This window comes from Lissotriton vulgaris, chromosome 6 (genome assembly GCF_964263255.1).
Source record: "Lissotriton vulgaris chromosome 6, aLisVul1.2, whole genome shotgun sequence".
NCBI lineage: Eukaryota > Metazoa > Chordata > Amphibia > Caudata > Salamandridae > Lissotriton > Lissotriton vulgaris.
Genome location: NC_141694.1, coordinates 625,597,512 through 625,616,483, shown reverse-complemented (window position 1 = coordinate 625,616,483; position 18,972 = coordinate 625,597,512). Strand labels below are relative to the sequence as shown.

The following is an 18,972-nucleotide window of genomic DNA, read 5'->3' as shown; positions in this document are numbered from 1 at the left end:
TACATTCAGATAGGGTTTTCCTGCCCCAGACACTAGAGTGTGAATGAATACATTGCATGTCAATTTAGAATTGTTTCAAGAGATAATAACTTGCATTATTTGTTATAAAGATTGATGAGAGAGGCATACAACTGTGTGAAAGTGGGGCAATTCTGACAAGATTTAAGTTGCAGGATATTACATAGAATATTCAAGGAAAGGTTGAGCTTGAGTCCTAGGCATTTAATCATTTCAGTGAAGAAATTCATTTGATTATCGGGGCAAGTGTTGTAGTGGTGTTGTCAGAGGTTGGTCTTTTACATACTTTGACTAGCGTTGACCCTTTTACGTATTATAGGGAGATGCCAGAGACAAGTGAGTGATAATATATGTAAAATGCTTTAAAGGTTTATCGCTCCGACTGTTTGCTACTTTATCATTGCCCTTGAGGCTTGGTTCGTGTTTTCTAAAACACCTTAAATAAAACTAAAAACACACATTTAAATATCGTGGTTTGTAGGCATAATTATATATTTTAAAAAAATTGAAGTTATGTGTAACACTATTCAGTATATCGCTTCCAATATTTCCTGGGGGGGAAGTGTCGGCAGCAATTAATTTGTGCTTCCTAGCTCTAAGCCATTTCCTTATTTTCTCCAATGTACTGACATTATTCACCAGGTAGATATGTTCAAAGCGAAATGAGACAGGTATAGCCTATGTGCCAGACTAGGTGCAAACCTGCTGCAAGCAACATGGATACCTATGCAACCCTCGGTAAGCCACAAAACAATTTTCAAGGCCAAAGTAAGCCTTTCTGTGAAATAGCTGCAGGCGTGACTTTAGTTGAGCCATGATTAACGCGTTGGAACCAGATTTTCTAATCCTCCTTTTTAAAATGTCAATATATTATTTCCCTGTGCTCCACATTACCAGTTTCCCCTGTGATATGGGTCTTTCAGAAGAGCAGCCAATATTTGTTCTTGGATGTTTTTCAAACAAACTTGTGTGTCTTAGTTGGGCAATTTTGGTATGCATTATAAGCTCACTTGTAAACATAATCCTAAATGTTACTGCTTCTCATGGTGTTGTACAAGATATCCAAGTGAATGGCTAAAATAAATTTCATTTTTACTTCTAGGTCGCTTTTCACATTGAACCATACAAAGATCGAGATGACCGTAATTTACACAGCAACATCAAATATATTATTGACACGTATGTTTTTTCACATTTGTTTAAATATTGGATGTTTTTACAGTATTAAATGTTATGAAATGGTTACAGAGCTACTGATGACCAATGAACACCTAGATCCATCTAGTTCCCAGGTTCCTTTGTCTCGCCCAGACTTAATTCAATGCTCCCTGAACACTTTCATGGTGCTGGCTCCAAATATTCACCACTCTTTATGGAAAGAACTTGATCGTATTCTATGACCACCTTGCTTCTCTACAAAGCCTTACTTCTTAACCTTTTGTTTTAGAGCCGCAACTTCACGTAGTATGCTTTATCACTCAACTGCATTTGTATTACTTAGTTTTTAGGTCGAGCCTTGAAGACCTGTTGTATCCTTTTGTATGAGCAATGGCACACCCACCAATTGCCGTTGGCTGTGAACTGGGTCATTTACAAATGCTGGCTTGTTATATGTGCATTTGTTTAAATGTCCCCCCCTTTAAGGGCCTAGATCCCTTGCTGGCGATTTCATTTAGAGAATGTTTTGTTTGCTCATCACACTACAGCCTGGGATGGCCCCTCCTACCTTCATGTTTTCTATTTTGCGTTTACTTCAGGTTCAGAACAGATCTTCACACATGCGATTGTGGCTATTGCTATGTGTTCCAATGAGCCAAAAAATAAATAAAATGAAACCGTACTAAGTGTCAATGATGGCAAGGTATAATGATTGGTGAAGCCAGTGCCTCTTTTGCCAGGAGTGTTTAGTGTTTCTCAAAACAGTTTTAGATTGCACCAACAAAAACCTTTACCTTCATTTTTGAATCACTTCAAAACAAAATACTACCATAACTTTGTTGAAGTTAGGTGACGAGTATACTAAAACGAGAAAGGCAAGAAAAGTATCCCAAAGGAGAGCACAGGCTGCACAATCCAACACCATGGGGTTTGGAAATGGTGCACCCCGACTTCGAGTGCGCACGTTTTAGAGCAGCACTGGGCATCATTTAGTCGCTATCATGGTGCTTCAAGTTTGCCTGTGGCTTCTGAGTGGCACAAGATTAGGGTAAGGAGATCTAGCCCAAGCGGATAGGGTGGGGTCAGTCGATGGAAACCTGGGAGAGAGCAACGATACATCGGACTCGGAGGGACTGTTCCACCATAACCACTTTAATGGGTCTCTAGCTGGATAACAGTGTAAACCACTGGTAACAATGGGTTGTCTAATGCCCACCTACAAGAAGTGTCCACTGCTCCTAGCTTGGAGTCAGGACTCCCTGCCACAAGATCATGCCTCTCAGCTATAGGAAGTGCTTGAACTGAAATAATTAAGTGCAAATTTTCCCATACCAGCGTACCTGATTGAAACGGAGAATTAGCAGTACTCTCCCATTTACAAAGAAAGTATTGCTCCAAAGCAGAGAAGTGCAGTTACTCTTCTTTGAAAATGAAAGAACTGAAGGTTCTTAGTACCTGAGAATACCTGCTCATTTAAAGCAAAGGCTACAGGTATTATATGGTGGTTGATGCAGTAGAGTGATCGGGCTCCCTACCATAATCTAGTCATGCGAGTCTCAGAGACTCTATGGAGGCATCTTACTGTACTTCACCCCCCGGCGTCTCTGGGTCTTTTTCCCCGACCACAGTTGTGGACTCAGGCTTTCGATACTGCAACCACAGGTGCTCATTTGTCTTTGGAACCCAGTCACAGGTGCCCCAGGGTTTTTAACACCCGCTCCCTCCAAGATACTTCCCAGTGCAAGCTATGTTTGTCCACCCTCAAATTGCCTCAGCGACTCACTGGGGAAGCAGGTGTGCAGCAATGGTGTGTATACATGCTCCTAATCTGACTCTGGTGAAAGGTACATCGCTCACCCAATGTATGTTACCGTGATCCGTGGCTGATCCCGTCCCAGTTCCGCTCTTCATTCTCCGGCGGCTCACAGCCAGGATTTCAAGTCCGGCACTGCAGCTCCCACAGGCAAACTCCGAACCTCATTGATCGATAAGCACAAGAGTTTTTTCATTCAATGTACACTAAGAATGACTAGCACCTGCTGCCAAAGCAATTCCTTTAACTGTGGGGTCCTGATATTTTCAATTGTAACACTTGTAGGAGTGTGAATATTAGGTATGCTGTTACTGTAACTGACAAATGCAAAAACAACAATTGATGGACAGAATGCAGACCAATGTCATACATTCACCCCTGTACAGAGATATGGGCATAAATCCATCGTTTTTTTGCACTCCACACCACCCCAGTTCAGACATGGCCATATGCAAATCAGCCTTGACCCTGTGCCTTATGGGAACAGTCCAGCCCGAACTGCCAAGTCATGTCTTTCCTTGACCGGAATCAAGCTTCCTAGGACTGGTTTCTGGCTATCAGCCGTCTACAGCCAGGATAGCTTGACTCCAGTGGTGTGGAGAGCATGGGACTCACGTCTGACCATACCCATCCAACTCGGGGTGACAAATGCAAAAACAAAATTTGATGGACAGAATGCAGAACAATGTCATACATTCACCCCAGTACAGAGATCTGGGCCTAAATCCATCGTTTTTTTGCACTCCACACCACCCCAGTTCAGACATGGCTATATGCAAATCAGCCCTGACCCTGTGCCTCATGGGAACAGTCCAGCACTAACTGCCAAGCCTTGTCTTTACTGGACCAGAATCAAGCATCCTAGGACCGGTTTCTGGCTATCAGCCGTCTTCAGCCAGAATAGCTTGACTCTAGTGGTGTGGAGAGCATGGGACTCACGTCTGAGCAATACCCATCCCACTCGGGTTGACAAATGCAAAAACAATTGATGGACAGAATGCAGAACAATGTCATACATTCACCCCAGTACAGAGATCTGGGCCTAAATCCATCGTTTTTTTGCACTCCACACCACCCCAGTTCAGACATGGCTATATGCAAATCAGCCTTGACCCTGTGCCCCCTGGGAACAGTCCAGCCCGAACTGCCAAGCCATGTCTTTCCTTGACCGGAATCAAGCATCCTAGGACCGGTTTCTGGCTATCAGCCGTCTTAAGCCAGGATAGCTTGAATCCAGTGGTGTGGAGAGCATGGGACCCACATCTGAGCATACCCATCCCACTCGGGGTGACAAATGCAAAAACAACACTTGATGGAAAGAATGACTAGCACCCTGCTGCCAAAGCAATCCCTTTAACTGTGGGGTCCTGATATTTTCAATTGTAACACTTGTAGGAGTGTGAATATTAGACATGCTGTTACTGTAACTGACAGCAGCAATGGGCAGTGCAGGCGAATGTAGACTACTGACTAGAGCCCTGCCACTTATTATTATTTTTTTAGTGTTTTTTAAAAAACTAAGCACTGCAAAGAACCTTCATACTTTTTCAGAGGGGGATGTATGAGTTCCAGTATGTGAGTGGAAAGTGGCTAACAAGCGCCTGTTTCTCACTCAAAGCGTGCATTCCTGTTTTATCGATACCGCCTAGTTCAGCTGTTTATTTATGCATACCTGATGAAAACACCCCACTCTTTAATGTACACGCTACTTTCATTCAGTAGGCTGGCCCATCTACTGAAAACAGAGCTGTGTTTGTTTGGGATCGCCGTACACGTAGTTCAGACATGATACATAAACAGAGCTCTTATCGTAGCACACCTCATTTTCATTTCACAGTACTGTCTGTTGCTCGGATTGTTGTGGTGTGGGTTGCTTGGTCCTACCTGAAACTAGAAGAATATAGGAAAACAATGCGTCATCAGCTCTGCGTTACACAGTACACAGAGTAAGGTCCAATGAAGGTATATGGGCTATGGTTGCATCACAGGTGATTTTTACACCAATTGTTTCTTTTTTACAAATTATTCTTGTGTGCAGTGTCTTGCAGTCTAACATGTATGACAATGTGAAAGTGTGCTTTAGTCGAAAACCAGTATGCACCATCACCCACTTAATTTGTGGAGTATGTCTGAGATCTTTAAAAAAACAGGCTTAAATCACGTGTGCAACTTTTTTTTTCCACCGAGCACTGGTTGGACAATGAGCGATACTAGCCTTAACTGCCCGTAGCATGCACTGTTGTTGTTTTGTTGCCCTGCTGGTCGTGCATGAGGTTTACAGGATGGTCTTCCTCTCCTGTTGTTGCTGTACGGGTTCACAATGCACTGCATATAAGTTGTTATTAATTCTCAAGCAGTGACAGTGTAGTTGTACAAGCAGCGCATTTAGAACTGCTCACTGTATTTTCACCTTTCCCCTGTGTCTCATCTTTGCTTCGAACATGGCTCCCGGGCTACAGGTGCTCGTCGCCTCAGTGGCCCAGGAGATCATAGTGCTGCAAGACACCTTGCGATGCTTTATGCACTGGGAGTTGGAGTCGTAGGGGTATGGATGTTTTGGGACAAGGGTGAGTAGCCCATTTTCCCCCGGCAGTGTTAGTGCTTCCACTTTTAGGAGTTTGCATCCCTTTATGTATTTTGTGACCCTTGCAGTAGATGTAGTACTCGGGATACTGTGCTGCATGGCTAAATGCTTACAAGGTCCCAAAGGCAAGACCTACTGGCTATGCCAATGGTTGTTGTTTTAGGTCTCGCCTTCGCAGCGCGCAGGGGGCTGCAAAGGCAAATTACCTTTTGCCGTCTCAATGGCTTTTCAGCCAAGCACGTGCACGCGTTCCATTGCCTTCAGTGGCAACGCGTGCCCGACAGGAGATTCACTTGTGGGAGCGCAACCCCCCCCCAACCCCCCCCCCCCCCCGCGAGGCCCTCATGTTTGTTGCTTGTTTTTTTTTTTTATTGGGCCCCCCGCGCCCCTCCCGCCTTCCTTCGCGATCCAATTACACTAATTTTACTGACCTTGCAGAATTGAAAAGTCAGGTTGGCCTTTCCAGAATTAGCGTCTACAAGTTATATACAGATAGTCCATTCGTAATATATTGTTTGATCTTTCAAAACGGTGTGCAGAAATTGACTAATTTCCTTTTGTATAATTATGCAAAATTTCCGAAAAATTATGGTAAATTACATGAAATGCAAGTCTGGCACTTTGCACAATATTTTAGTACACAATGAATTGTCAAGTCAATTCATGAAGTTGAAGACCCAATTCACGCTAAAAATATAGTACAAAAAGCTGCTTGCATCTATCCTGTTTGCATTGTTCCTTACTCCTGCGCTAGGATTTTTACACGTGCCACTTCGATTTACAACAAGCAGCATAATAATGGGTTTTACAGATTTTTGCATATAAAGTATATTGCTGGAAATTATACACATTATGCCGGCGTGGTTGAAATCTGTCCTGGGCCTTGTTTTATCACAGCTAGCCCATTGAGCACTGCAGCAAGGCACGATCCATCCAGGAGCTTGGTATGTCTCACAGAGTGAAGAGCTCGAACGGGTCGCAAGGACGGCCTGTTCACACCCGAGCGGAATGGAAGAGGTGGGCCACCAATAATTTCACGTTTTTTGGAAGTTAAAGATGACAGGTAAAGGCATAAACATTTAGCCCCTTTTTGCCTGTTTTGTCTGCAAGTCTCGCTTGTTCTTCCAAGTGGGGAGTAGCATACGAGCTCTGTCATTAGAGTCCGCTACGTACTGGGCGCATGCCTTTCCTGCCAAGTACACCTTTGTACGGCAATAACCGCTTTCCGTTTCCGGTGTGTATTGAACTCCATGGTCTCGAGCAGCTTCTAAACAACACCTTTGCTTCTGACTGGGCCCATCATATGGTGTGGACTGCTGTGATAGGTAGGGTGACCAGATGTCCCGGATTTGCCAGGATAGCCCCTGTTTTTGGACGTGGTGTATGCATGACCTGGTTTTAAGAGGGTTGTCAGGTAAGCTAGAGCTCTAGCTACCATCGAAAAAATGCTGCTCATGGGTGACCCTCGATTGCGATGACTCTTGATAAAGGGCGCTTGAGAGGAAGGTCTTTACCAAAAATAACCGTTCCATTCATTCAGCTTCATCCAGAGGGAAAGGGGTCACTGCTGAGCTTGACATGTAACATACCACACTGCATGTGTAAGTGTGCTTTAGGTATGTGGGATATAGCATTTTAAAAGCAAATGCAAAAACGTGAGCATGTAACCTGCAAATCAGCCATGACGATGAAAAAGAGAACTAGGAGCCTGCACGGAGAAGTTGTGGTCAGTTCGCACCACCATGTCAGAGGTTCCCATTGCCAAGTATCACAATCCTAATCCATTCTTGACTCAGCCGTTGCCATGCTTTTAGGCTGTATAGGGACATGTAATATTGATCAGAACATTTGCATGTAATGTCCTCTGTAATTATCACCACACTGCCTGTCTAATGTTGTACAATAGTTCGAACTATTATTCAAAAAGTTGCATATATGTCACACTGTCTCTAGTTTTTAGGTCTCACCTACCCTACGCACATGTGCTGCATAAGAGACCTTTAGCTGTCGTACAGCTTTTTTTCCCAGCACATACTCGTGTCGGCTTACAGCTTGCGGGAGTGCGCTGCGGCACGCCACAAGCACGAGTGCGTACTTGGGAAAAAAGCAAACAGCTGCTGCTTAGCGCACGCGTGCACTCCCCCACCCCTCCCACTTGTTTTCTCTGTTGTTAATGCCCCTCTCTCTCTCTAGATCCCTTCTGTAAATTTTCCCATATATAGCTCTCTCCAGTAGTTGCTCTTCTCTCTTGTGATTGGCCCTTTCTATATGTCCCTCTTTCTATTGACTCCTTATTGTCACTATCTTTTTCTCTTGTGTCACTGCCCCTTTGTCTCTCCAGCCATTACACCACTTGCTAACTCACACTGATCGCCGGCACCTCATCCTGTTGTTATTCCCTCTCTCTAATGTTACTGCCTACTGTTCGTTCGGTTACTGCACCCACTTGTTTTTCTATCACTGGACCTGATTTTCCAGTCACTGCCTGTCTTTCTGTTTTGTCACGTCCCTCCCCTCTTATACCACTGGCCACCGTTTTTCTATTGACACTGCCGCTTTCTTCTTAGGAACTTTAGCCTGAAGCTTTCCATCTGCCTCGCTGCAGTAATCACACATATTCGTAATTCTTTTTTGGCCGCACTCTGTTTTTTTTTTTTTATTTGTTTTTTTTAATGTGATCTCAAACAGAACAAGGCAAAAAAAACATGTAGGAAGCCGTTCTTTTCTTTTACATGGCCTCGGCTATCATTTAAATTGTGCTTTGGGTTTACTGTGACTGTTTTCACATCACTTTTTATGGTGTACTCTCTCTGGTTTTTGTGGGCTTGTTTGCATCATTCCCTCGGTGGTTGGCTTTTTCCTTTTAACGCAGTTTGTAAAAAAAATTTAATTAACAGCCTTATTAATTCTATTTTTGTCCCACTCTGTTCCTTTTTAATTTATTTTTGTAATTTAATCGCAAACAGGACAAGGCAAAATTGGGTGTAACTTTTTCCTCGCCAACTCTAAACTGTATTGCCCCCCCCACTTTATTTTTGGCTCTCTCCCCTCTCTAATTCTTTCTCTTTCATTCTCTCCCCTCTCACTCTCTTTTTTCCCCCTTAGTTCTCTCTCTCGCTCTCACTTTAGTAGCCCGTGAACTTCAGTTGCAGTGCTGCTGTAAGTTATGAACTTCAGCCTGAAGCTTCCCATATGCCTCGCTGCAGCAGTGATACATTTTCCTCATTATATTTTAGGTGCACTCTTTTTAAAAAAAAAATATATATTTTTAGAATTTAATCTCAAACAGGAAAAGGCAAAATTGGGTGTGACTTTTTCCTTGTCACTTCTTAACTCTATTTCCCCCATACTCTCTTTTTGTCTCTCTCCTCTCTCTCTCTCCTCTCTAATTCTTCTCTCACTCTCTATCCCCCATTCGTTCTCTCTTACCCATTTCTCTTCCTCTTTCTAACTCTTTTATTCACTGTCTATCCCCTTCTTTCACTCTCTCTCCCCTTTATTATCTCCCTTCTCGCTCCTTCTTGTCTCTCACTAACTCTAGTACTTTCATGGTCTGTTTTTTTTAGAAACCGGAAGATAAGTAGTATCTCCAGATGTGCATTGTTCTTTGTTCCTCCATTTCTAAAAAAAGATTAATGGTCCCACTTAAACTTTGCTTGCATCACATCCCACCACCAGCATCGCAGTAGCCCATGCTCTGTACATATAGCACTGAAGTAGCCCATGAACTCTATCTTCAGCGCTGCAGTACCTTATGGACTCTGCAAGTAGTGCACCAATTTTGCTCAAAATATGTAAAGCAGCACAATTACATAAAGTTAAACCAATATTTAACTAATTAATATAAATCCATATCACATTACACAAACATTGGCATAGCCCAATAGGTCTCGCATTAGTAAACTTATAAGTGTTTACCCATGCAACAGGTGATGTTGTTGCACCAAGGATATTGTGCTGAATAACTAAACACTTATACGGTCCCAAAGGTGAGACCTTTTGAATATGCCAATGCTTGTTTAATATGTGTAAACATTCCCAAACTATTTGAAACATCCCCTCTCTCTTACAGACTTGTACACATTTAGTGCAATTAATCATTTTCAAGAGAAGGTTACCTTTTGACCTGGCATCTTTTGGTATGGTTTCCGCAGTCTTTTTACTTCTGATCTCCTGTTTTTGAATGTGTGCAGAACTTAGTGTTTGCTAGCTCAAGGATTCTGAGCACTTTTCCCATGCTGACCAGTGCTAAAGTGACTGTGCTCTGTGAAAAATGTAATGGAATTTGATTTCTCCATGATTGGCATATTTGATTTTCTAACAGGTCCTTAGTACAATGCACTACATGTGACCAGGTCCTGTAAATCTAATGCTATTAGTGGGTATGCAGCACTGATTATGCCACCCACATAAGCAGTCCTTCAAACATGTCTCAATCATGCCACCCCAGGGCCTGTGTGTGCAGTTTTAAACTGCCATTCCGACCTACATGTTCACCTACTTGCTAGGACCAAACCTTTCCTTCTAGCACATGTAAGACACCCCTAAGGTAGACCGTACGTAGCCCCATGAGCAGGGTGCAGCGAATTGGAAAAGTTGGACATGTGCTTATACGTTTTACATATCCCGGTAGTGAAAAACTGATACATTTATTTGTTTTTCACCACAGCAAAGCCTTTCTTCCCCATAGGTCAGTATTGCAGCTGCATTGTAAAACTTTACAAGTATATCTTCCAATACGGAGCAGATAGAAAATTGTGGTTTGGTGTCTCTGGACTCACACTTTAAAAACACACATTTTAGTGAATTTGGTTTTTAAATTACATGTCTGAAAACACCACTTTTAGAAATTTGGTGTTTTCCTCCTTTAATCGCACTGTGCCTCTGCCTGTCTTTAGAATACATTTCTCAGCTGGATGACAGCTGGGCTTTGTCAATTCTCTCTAGACAGTCACACACAAAGGGAATGGAGGTGTGCTCTGCGTATCCTGGGTCCATCACCAGGCTGATGAGTCTGCATGAGCTAGGGGTGGGAGGAGTTGACACTTGCACCTGAATAGGGCTGTTCTTGTCCCCACACAAAGAGCGCATTATCCCCTGTAGTGTGCCTGAATACCACAAAGACTTTTCTTTGAATTTTCCCTATTTCAAAGGCTAAACCAGGTATAGGTACTGGACCTCTGACACCATATACTCGAGCACTTCTGGAAAGAGGACATTCTGCCAGGCAGAAGAGCTGCTGTGCTGCCAGAAGGGACTGGCATTTTGGTGTTTGTTTTGCTGTGTTGGTCTGCTGCCTCTGTCATGGGAGTAATAAGACTTGATTTTGCTTTCTGCATCCTGCTTTCTAAGCTTCTCCAAGGGCTCGAGTTGAGCTTGCCTCTTGTTGTAGTCTCAGGGCCCTCAAAGACTTCACCTGAAGCACCTGAGCTTCCCTGCTGTGAGCCCAACTTTGCCAAGTAGTGTCAAATGCAGTTTCTGGGCCCATTGAAGTTGGTTGCTGTGCTAAAATGAAGAAGATCGACACAACTTTGAGTGCCTCTTCGGACCCGGCACAGCACTTAAACACTATGCTGTTGCCTGCACAGAAGCCATTGTCCCCGCTGAACGCAACATCCACGACTTACAACACAAGCGCTAATGCCACTGCAGTGTCACTGAAGAACCGCCACAGAGTAAGTCCCAAGTACCTTTTCACTGAGGTCTGTGGTGTGACTTCACTGTTGCAAAATTGATGCTTAGGATTTGACCCTCAACGCTTCATCAACAATGCGCCACCAGCAGAACTGACGCGTCGCGGCAACCACAGCATCAACTTACCTGCGCCTCACATTGTCCCTGAGCGACAGCGGCTTAATGACACTGCACCGCCTCCAGGAACCTACGCCTAACTTGCTTCAGTGACACCTCACCTCCGTTGTGCAATGCACCGTCCTCGAGAGCCGAAACGCCAACGATGTGCATAGCAGTAAGGAACTGATGCCTCGCCTGCATTAAGTGAAGCCTTACCTCCTGGCACTGTGCAACGTTTTGGTGCTCAAAGTTTCCAAAGTACAAACTTGGCGCCTGTGGGACACCGTAGACTGCACCCGTTCCATTGTGGTCGGCCTGAACTTGTGGATTCGACTTCATCAAGCGTGTCGAGATAGCCCCACCAGGAACGATCGTGTTTCTAAGCACTAAAACTGCATTTAATCTTTAAAAATTCATAACTTGACTTGTGTATGTTAGATGTTTGTAGTTCTGGTCTTCTTTACTAAGATAAATATTGGCTATTTTTCTAAACGTGTGTTTGTGTGTGTACACACAGATTGTCTTTTTAGTCTAGCCTGACTGCTCTGATCCAAGCTACCACATGGGGAGCAATGGTAAACCTAGTGTGTACCACTCTTACCCTGACTAAGATTGTGGATTCCTACTTGGACAGTGTGCATACCTCTGCCAACTACAGACCATATTTCTAACAGTTACCATTTGGTAACAGAGTGTTCTGAAAGGAAATTCCTGCCAGTCATACATTTATTACTAGGACAACCCTAAGTGACCTTGATCTTCTGCTTCACCTGATTTTCTCCAGTCACTCCGGGGAAAATATGAGAACAATTTTCATATTGCTGCATCTACGACAGATATGTTTTTATGTAATCTCCTCAATCTTGTATATGTACCAGTATTCAATGAAAATAAAAAAAATGGGGATTCTTCTCCCCAAATGACATAAATGAAAAATCTGTGTACACTTGAAATAACACAAATGAGCCTTGCATCAGTTGGTTTATTTTCTGTTCAAAGCGAAGTCTTGTCGCAGGGATTCCGTTCTCTTACAGAACTGTGCATAGAGATCAGGAACCTCAGTGAATTAGGGTGACCCAAAACTCACCTCAGTATCCAAAATCTCCTTACCGAGCTAGCTACAGTGTCTCATTGGTCATAACAAACTACCAATGACTTAGACAAACCAGAACATGAACTTAGGTTACCTCAGGTATCGTGGAACACATGAACACTCTTTCGCTCTATAATCATTTCAAACCAGAACGTGAAGTAAAAGAGGACACGTGCAATTTTGAAATATTTATTATTCAATGCAAAGTTCTCAAACGCAGTATCTTATATAATACAAGAAGACATATTATAAAAACCAGAGTTATCAGCATAGTCACTAATCCATAATAAGCAGACGGTGATAGCATATTATAATGCAAAAATCAATAGAAATTTGTATCACCTATTTTTCGCGCTCCCTATTTAGCATACTATATTATATCTAAGAAGGTCTCATTTGGGTTTTAGCAGGGCGGGCCCATACCTCTAAATGTCAGGAGGAGAGGATCACATCATCAGCTACCAGCTCTCTGCATGCGAAGCACCATCAAGTGTGTTTTTGCATTCTCAGTAACTCTATCTTAAACCCGCTTAGAGCCCAATGTTAGCACCAACTGTATTTGTGTTATGTCTGGTGGTGCGAGGATCAGAGCTCCCAGCAACCTTGTGTTAGGTTATTCTTGGAGGGTTCAGCACTCACTGTTCAGACAGTGTACCAAGCACGTCTGATATCAGAGCAATAACATATTATTCTCAAATAAATCACATCTTTCGTCTAGGTTGAAAGCTACAATAACAATTATGTGTCGTGTGCAAACTGAAGCCAAAGGAAAATATGTAGTTTAAACACTTAATAAACTCATGCTAACTTGACACAGTATATAGAAAAGCAGCATCTATATGACAGTCTAACATATTTCCTGACTCCATTACTTAACTACACTCCAACCCACAATAATTCGCTCCTTCTAGCAATGTACCTCACCTTTCCATCATTCAGTCTCCCCTCCTGCCATGAGATTTTTCCTCCTATATCTGCAAAATCATAAGCACTGGAATCACCCTTGATATAATTTTATCTGACTTAACCCCCCCTTAATTCTTACCCCTTACTCCTAATCGAACTTTCACAACCCCTTTCAAAGGTCTACGGTGCAAGCAGGGGCTACTGGGCCTTACTAATAGGGTGATACCTTCACTCCTGATGTCCCAGGCCTGACCTAGTATGAATCCTGTGCAACTGGGCCAAGTACCCCTTTCTGTACTTGACTTTGAGTGGTAGCTGTGACTAAGCACTCAAAGACAACTCTGGGTGGGGGGTTGGTAGGAGGTGGGAATGAAGTGCAGATACAAATGAGTGAACATAATTCAGAGTACAAACAGTATGAAAATTAACTCAATGCTTTTATGAGAAAAGAAGTATTTTATTTTTAACTCTATATAATGCAAAGGAATAACAATGTTCACTAGAAATATCTAATGCAGAGGAATAACAACATTCATTAACAATAACACAGTCCCCTGGATGTTGGAGCTCTATCTTTTTTCAGGCAAATCCCTGTCCCATCCTCTTTCTTGGTCGGGGTTATTCCCCATTCTCTTGTGGCCGCATCTATGGTACGCCTACTGCCAGGCCGTACTCGAAAGTTCCCCTTTGAATCTTTACAAATTTGTCAAAAGTTTTAATGGTAATGCACTACCATTAGCAGTGAGTCCCCTTGTGCCCAACAGGGTCAGTTCCACTCTTAACCGCTCCTGTGGCACAGAAGCATTCAGAATGGTAGTGGGTGCCCCCAACGTGAGCTCCCTTGAGTTCTGATCCTGCATAGAGAAATTGGGCTGCTCACAGCCCACGCGGCGGCACAGCCTCTCTTCTCTGAGCAGGGCTTCCAGGGTTCTTCAGTTATCAGCAGCTCCTAGCTGGGTCAGCCCCAGTCTTCACTGGAAGCCCTCGGGGGCCCTTCAGCGGCAGTTCTCTCACTGTGTGTGTTCAACCCGCGGAACCAAGCTTCAGTCTTTTCCTTGGGCAACAGCCCAAAACTTCTTGGCAATGTTAGTACTAACAGCACCTTCTGGCATACTGGGCTGCTGTGGTACTTTACAGTCCGGGCACTACCTCCTCTGGTACAACCTCCACTACCACAGCGATTATGAGTCTCAGCCCTCCCACAGTAGCAACTTTACTGGTGGCCCCTCCTGGCACAGTGGGTCACCAAAATGTGCCAGTACGTGTTTGGCAAGTCCTGTACAACGATATCTCACTTCTCAGTCCACGGCGGCCCTCTCTTGGCATACAGGGGTCGCTGAATCAACACTTCATACAGGCAATGACCCAATTGGTGAGCACACCACACTCAGCGAGTCCTCTCGGCAGGGCTCCTCATTGGGCCTCACTTCTTCCAGCCCTGGTCTCCCCTCCCAAGGCACACTGTTCTTGGCAAGCAGGCAGGTGCTGGTGCTCAGGGCAAGGGATCTTTGTTTTCCCTGGGTGATGTTCCCTCTCCAAGCAGGGTCCATAGCAGACCTTTGCCCCTAGTCCTGGTCACAGGCCGAAGTCTTGCAGGGCTTCCCCTTCTCATACAGACCGTTTGACCGTTTGGCTGCTTGTCAGATGACAAAATATGGGGTCTAAATCTCCCCTTCTCATACTCCATTTCCAGACACCAACATGTGATTTAGGGTCTGAATCTGAGCTTTATAGTGGTATTCTGCTTCCTTGAGTGTCCAATTCTCTTGTTTTTCTTTTTCCTTTAAAGGATATCTGTCACAGTAGGCAAGGCTCCTAAGTTGATAGACACACAGCACAATTCATGGAAGTGACAAGAGTTCACCCCTGGATGTCAACCACTGTGATATGTACATCAAAAGGTTAATCACAGCCCCTTCTCCTTCCTGGGATGTGCCCATGCTCCTTTGAGATTTGTCACTGAATCAAAGAGCAACCTTTTGAACTGTAAAGGAAGGATCCTTTCCTCCCCTTCTCTAGTGTGTGTCCCACGCAGCTCAAAGGTTTGCAGCAATATACCAATCTGTATGGGGCATTCCTCTCTTCCTCATGTGTTCACCATGCAGACCTGGGCTGCTCAAAATGAAACCCAAGGTCTTCCAAGTAATGTGCCATTGCTGGCACACTTGCACTTGGTGTACATTCAAAGCACACTTGCTTTCCAATACTGTTGCCTCCATGCATTGTGCCACTATAGAGACACGTATTCAGCACCAACATTCAGTATGCTCATACTGCTCAGCACGATAGCACTCTGCCAGCACGCTCACACTTATCTGCACACTTCACCCTTTATGTATTGTACTTCACACAAGCACACACACACACTAGAACTTTCCTGTCATGTATTCCTCGCAGACATGCATACACTCAGCACATTCACAAATACCACATGTACTAGACAGTACTGCTCTATCCCTGCACAGGACTCTTTCCAGGCACACATACATCCAGTGCAGAGCCACTACTGCTGGGCTGCAGAGCACTTTATGTCTACCTGATGAAGTGGAAGGGTGAATTAAACACTCAGCAGCTGACCTTTGAAAAGGTGAGTGAGTCTCTGGGCCTCACTCCAGTGACACAGGGTAAAAAGGACCAGTCCACTACTACTGATCACTACGTGGTATGCTGCCACCCCCACACTTGAGCTGCTCAACTCCTGGAGAAGGTGCTAGCCATCCACAACTTTGAGGTTAGCACTCTGAGCACTCCTCTCGGTCCAAGTCCACAGTCTGTGAAAAAGTCCAATGTCATGGTACACATGCATGAAATGTATTTACCTATGACACAAAAGTCAGCATAAGGGATCCAGAGAATGGTACAGTTGGGCGCACTGGACAGGGGAACATGTTTTCAACCATGCAGAGGACTTTTCCGTCCCAACAGAAACTATCAAATGGCATTCCTTCTAGGTAACTACAATAGTCAAGTTAATTCCTGCACTTAAGAAAAGCAATCCTCAAATCAGCAAACATCTTGCCTTTTATATATCATGCACTGCCTGACATCACTCTTCAGCCACTCTCTTAACTCGGTTAGTTACCCTCAGTGCATTCAAATCTGTATTCAGAATACTTTTCCTTAAGAAATCTTATGCAAACCCATGATCTCTTAACTTGCCTTCTTTCTAAAATCCTAAAATAAATGTCATCTACCGCATCACTACTTTACTCAACACTCCCAATCTAATCCACACCTTTCTATCTGTTTTTTAACTCTATTTTTCACACAAGCTCCTCACTGTCCTATTGCTTGCTTTGTCACGTCTGTTCCTAAATAAACCCTGATCCATACTAATACACTTCCACCTGTCTACAGGTTTGGATTGTATTGACCACTCTACTCTCTCCTCAGAGCTCACTACTCTGTTAATATAGAACAAGTACGAAACTGGCTCTCCTATCTTTCCGTGAGTTGTTCTCAGACTCTTGGTGTTCATCATCATCAGTCCCTCTGCCAGTGGAGTTCCTCAAGGCGCAGTCCTTCGTCCTCTGCTTTCCTTAATTTACATGACTTACCTAGATTACATTATCTATTTCTTTAGTTACTCCTTTAATTTTTCTTCTAACAATATAGATGTAGTTTTCTCCTTTCTAACCTTCCCTCTCACCGTTTGAAAGATTCTAACAGTCTCGTAGCCGATCACATTTGAATGGCAATCTGCTCCTTCTTGCCAACTCTTCTTACAATACCAAATTAATTTACTTGTCCAGCTATGTAGCACCCATTAATCCTATGATCTCTGTAGCTTCTATCTTACAACCTAGCACCAACACTATTGGCCAGACACTGTGGCATAAATTCCAATGTGTCAATTACCCAGGATTTCATTCTCACTACAGAAGCAACTACTGCCAGATACCTATTAACAAGCATTCAAAACATTAAATCACTAAAATCCTGACCTGTTCTGAGCAGGTTAGATTATTACAACATCTTAATGCTAGGTTTCCCTTCTTGCTATTTCTTCCCAATAGAAAGGGATTGAATAGTAAGTGTTCAACAGTACCCAGTGCAGTCTCTCTAGTCATGCTTCAGCCTCCTACCATTGTCGTCAAATTTGCTGGCAGTCGAGAAAAATGTCTGATTCTTGTTTTTACAGCAAAAGGGGTCTAGCTCCCTTATTGCCTATTTTGAATAGTTAGTATATTCCTCAACCATTCTTCAGTTAGAGAATCCTAATTGCATGGTTACTCCTATACTTCTCTGAACAGTATGACACGTCCTCTCCTTAAATCTACTTAGGGCAACACTGCTGGAATCTGTTCCAGCTAATGTATTGCCTACAACCCCTTGCATGACCAAAGTCCTGCATTTCTGAAAATCTGTTTCAATTGGTACTCACCCAAAAGTCACTAAAATCTTTCTTGGACAAATTTGTGCCTGTTCTAAATTCAAACGTGAGGCATGGGGAGGACGCAACTTGGTGCTGGGTTCTTCTAATGCCTCTAACAAACTTCCAACCCATATATAATCCTCTATGAATCTTCTGACCTTCAAAAAAATCTCTCAAGACCTGGCAATTTAATAATTCTGCATATCTTTTCCTTCTTTCACTCTGTAGCTAACGCCAAGACACCTTTAGATATTCGTGACCTAAATAAATGCATTTAACCTAACATATAGGTTATATTTCGTCCTTTCCCACCTTTAGAACTGCTCTGAGGATGCCCTGTTTTTTTTTAATCTGGCAAACTCCCACTACAATCTCCAGCTTCTACACTTCTCTGGTTCCTTCTAAACACCTTTTAGGTTAACACGTATATATGGTAAATGTTTGTAATTCTTTGAGAACCGTGTCTCAATCATCATTTTCAATTCCAAAAATTCTTTATTTCGGCCGCAATGGGCCATAAAAGATACAGTAAAATACAGTACATAAATACACAGTAAAATGGAATGCATATATTACAGAAGTATTTACATATAAAAGACTAGAGGATCTGCATGGGGTAAGGAACACAATGGCACCAATTCAGGGGGACATTTTCTTCCTTATTAACCAAGCTGCCATTAGGAATTTTGACACCGCAAAGACAATATGTCCCAGGGTATTGGTTTTCATAACCCTGTATGCTTGTAGGTATTCACGAAAACCCAGGTTCCGACACAGCGGAGCAATCCAACGCTTCCTGGGATTCCGGTATGCGTGGCAAACAAACATTATGTGCAAGTCATCTTCGTTCTTGGTTTTACAACAAGGACAGAGTTTGTCACCCCCGGTGCGCCATTTGTGAGTAAATACTTTAGTGGGGAGTGTGCCAAACCTCCATTGCAGGAACAATTTCCTCGCCAAAAGAGGAAAGATAAAATCCATAAAAGGTTCAAAGAGGTAAGAATTTTTGGACTCCATAAAACGACTCGTAAGGGTGCCGGTGCTATGAGCACTATCCATGTCAGCCAAATTTTTGTTTTTGTACAGCTGGGCAAGAGTTTTGCGTGTGATCCTTTGACAACCCTGAACTGGATCATCCCAGAGGTCTGGCAAATTCAAACTGGACAATTCTGATTTAATAAAAGCCAGCCAGGGGATTTTGTTACTGCCATTTAACCTCAGTACATGGATAA

The 18,972-nt window shown here is 43.4% G+C and overlaps 1 protein-coding gene across 1 annotated transcript in view; it reads left to right on the top strand.

Annotated features, from left to right (window-relative positions):
• MANEA (mannosidase endo-alpha) overlaps window positions 1–18,972 on the top strand; it is a 310,526-nt gene that overhangs the window by 201,377 nt on the left and 90,177 nt on the right. The window contains exon 4 of the mRNA XM_086926639.1: window positions 1,121–1,197. Coding sequence (XP_086782765.1) covers window positions 1,121–1,197 — 77 coding nt within the window. The remainder of the gene's footprint in view (window positions 1–1,120; window positions 1,198–18,972) is intronic.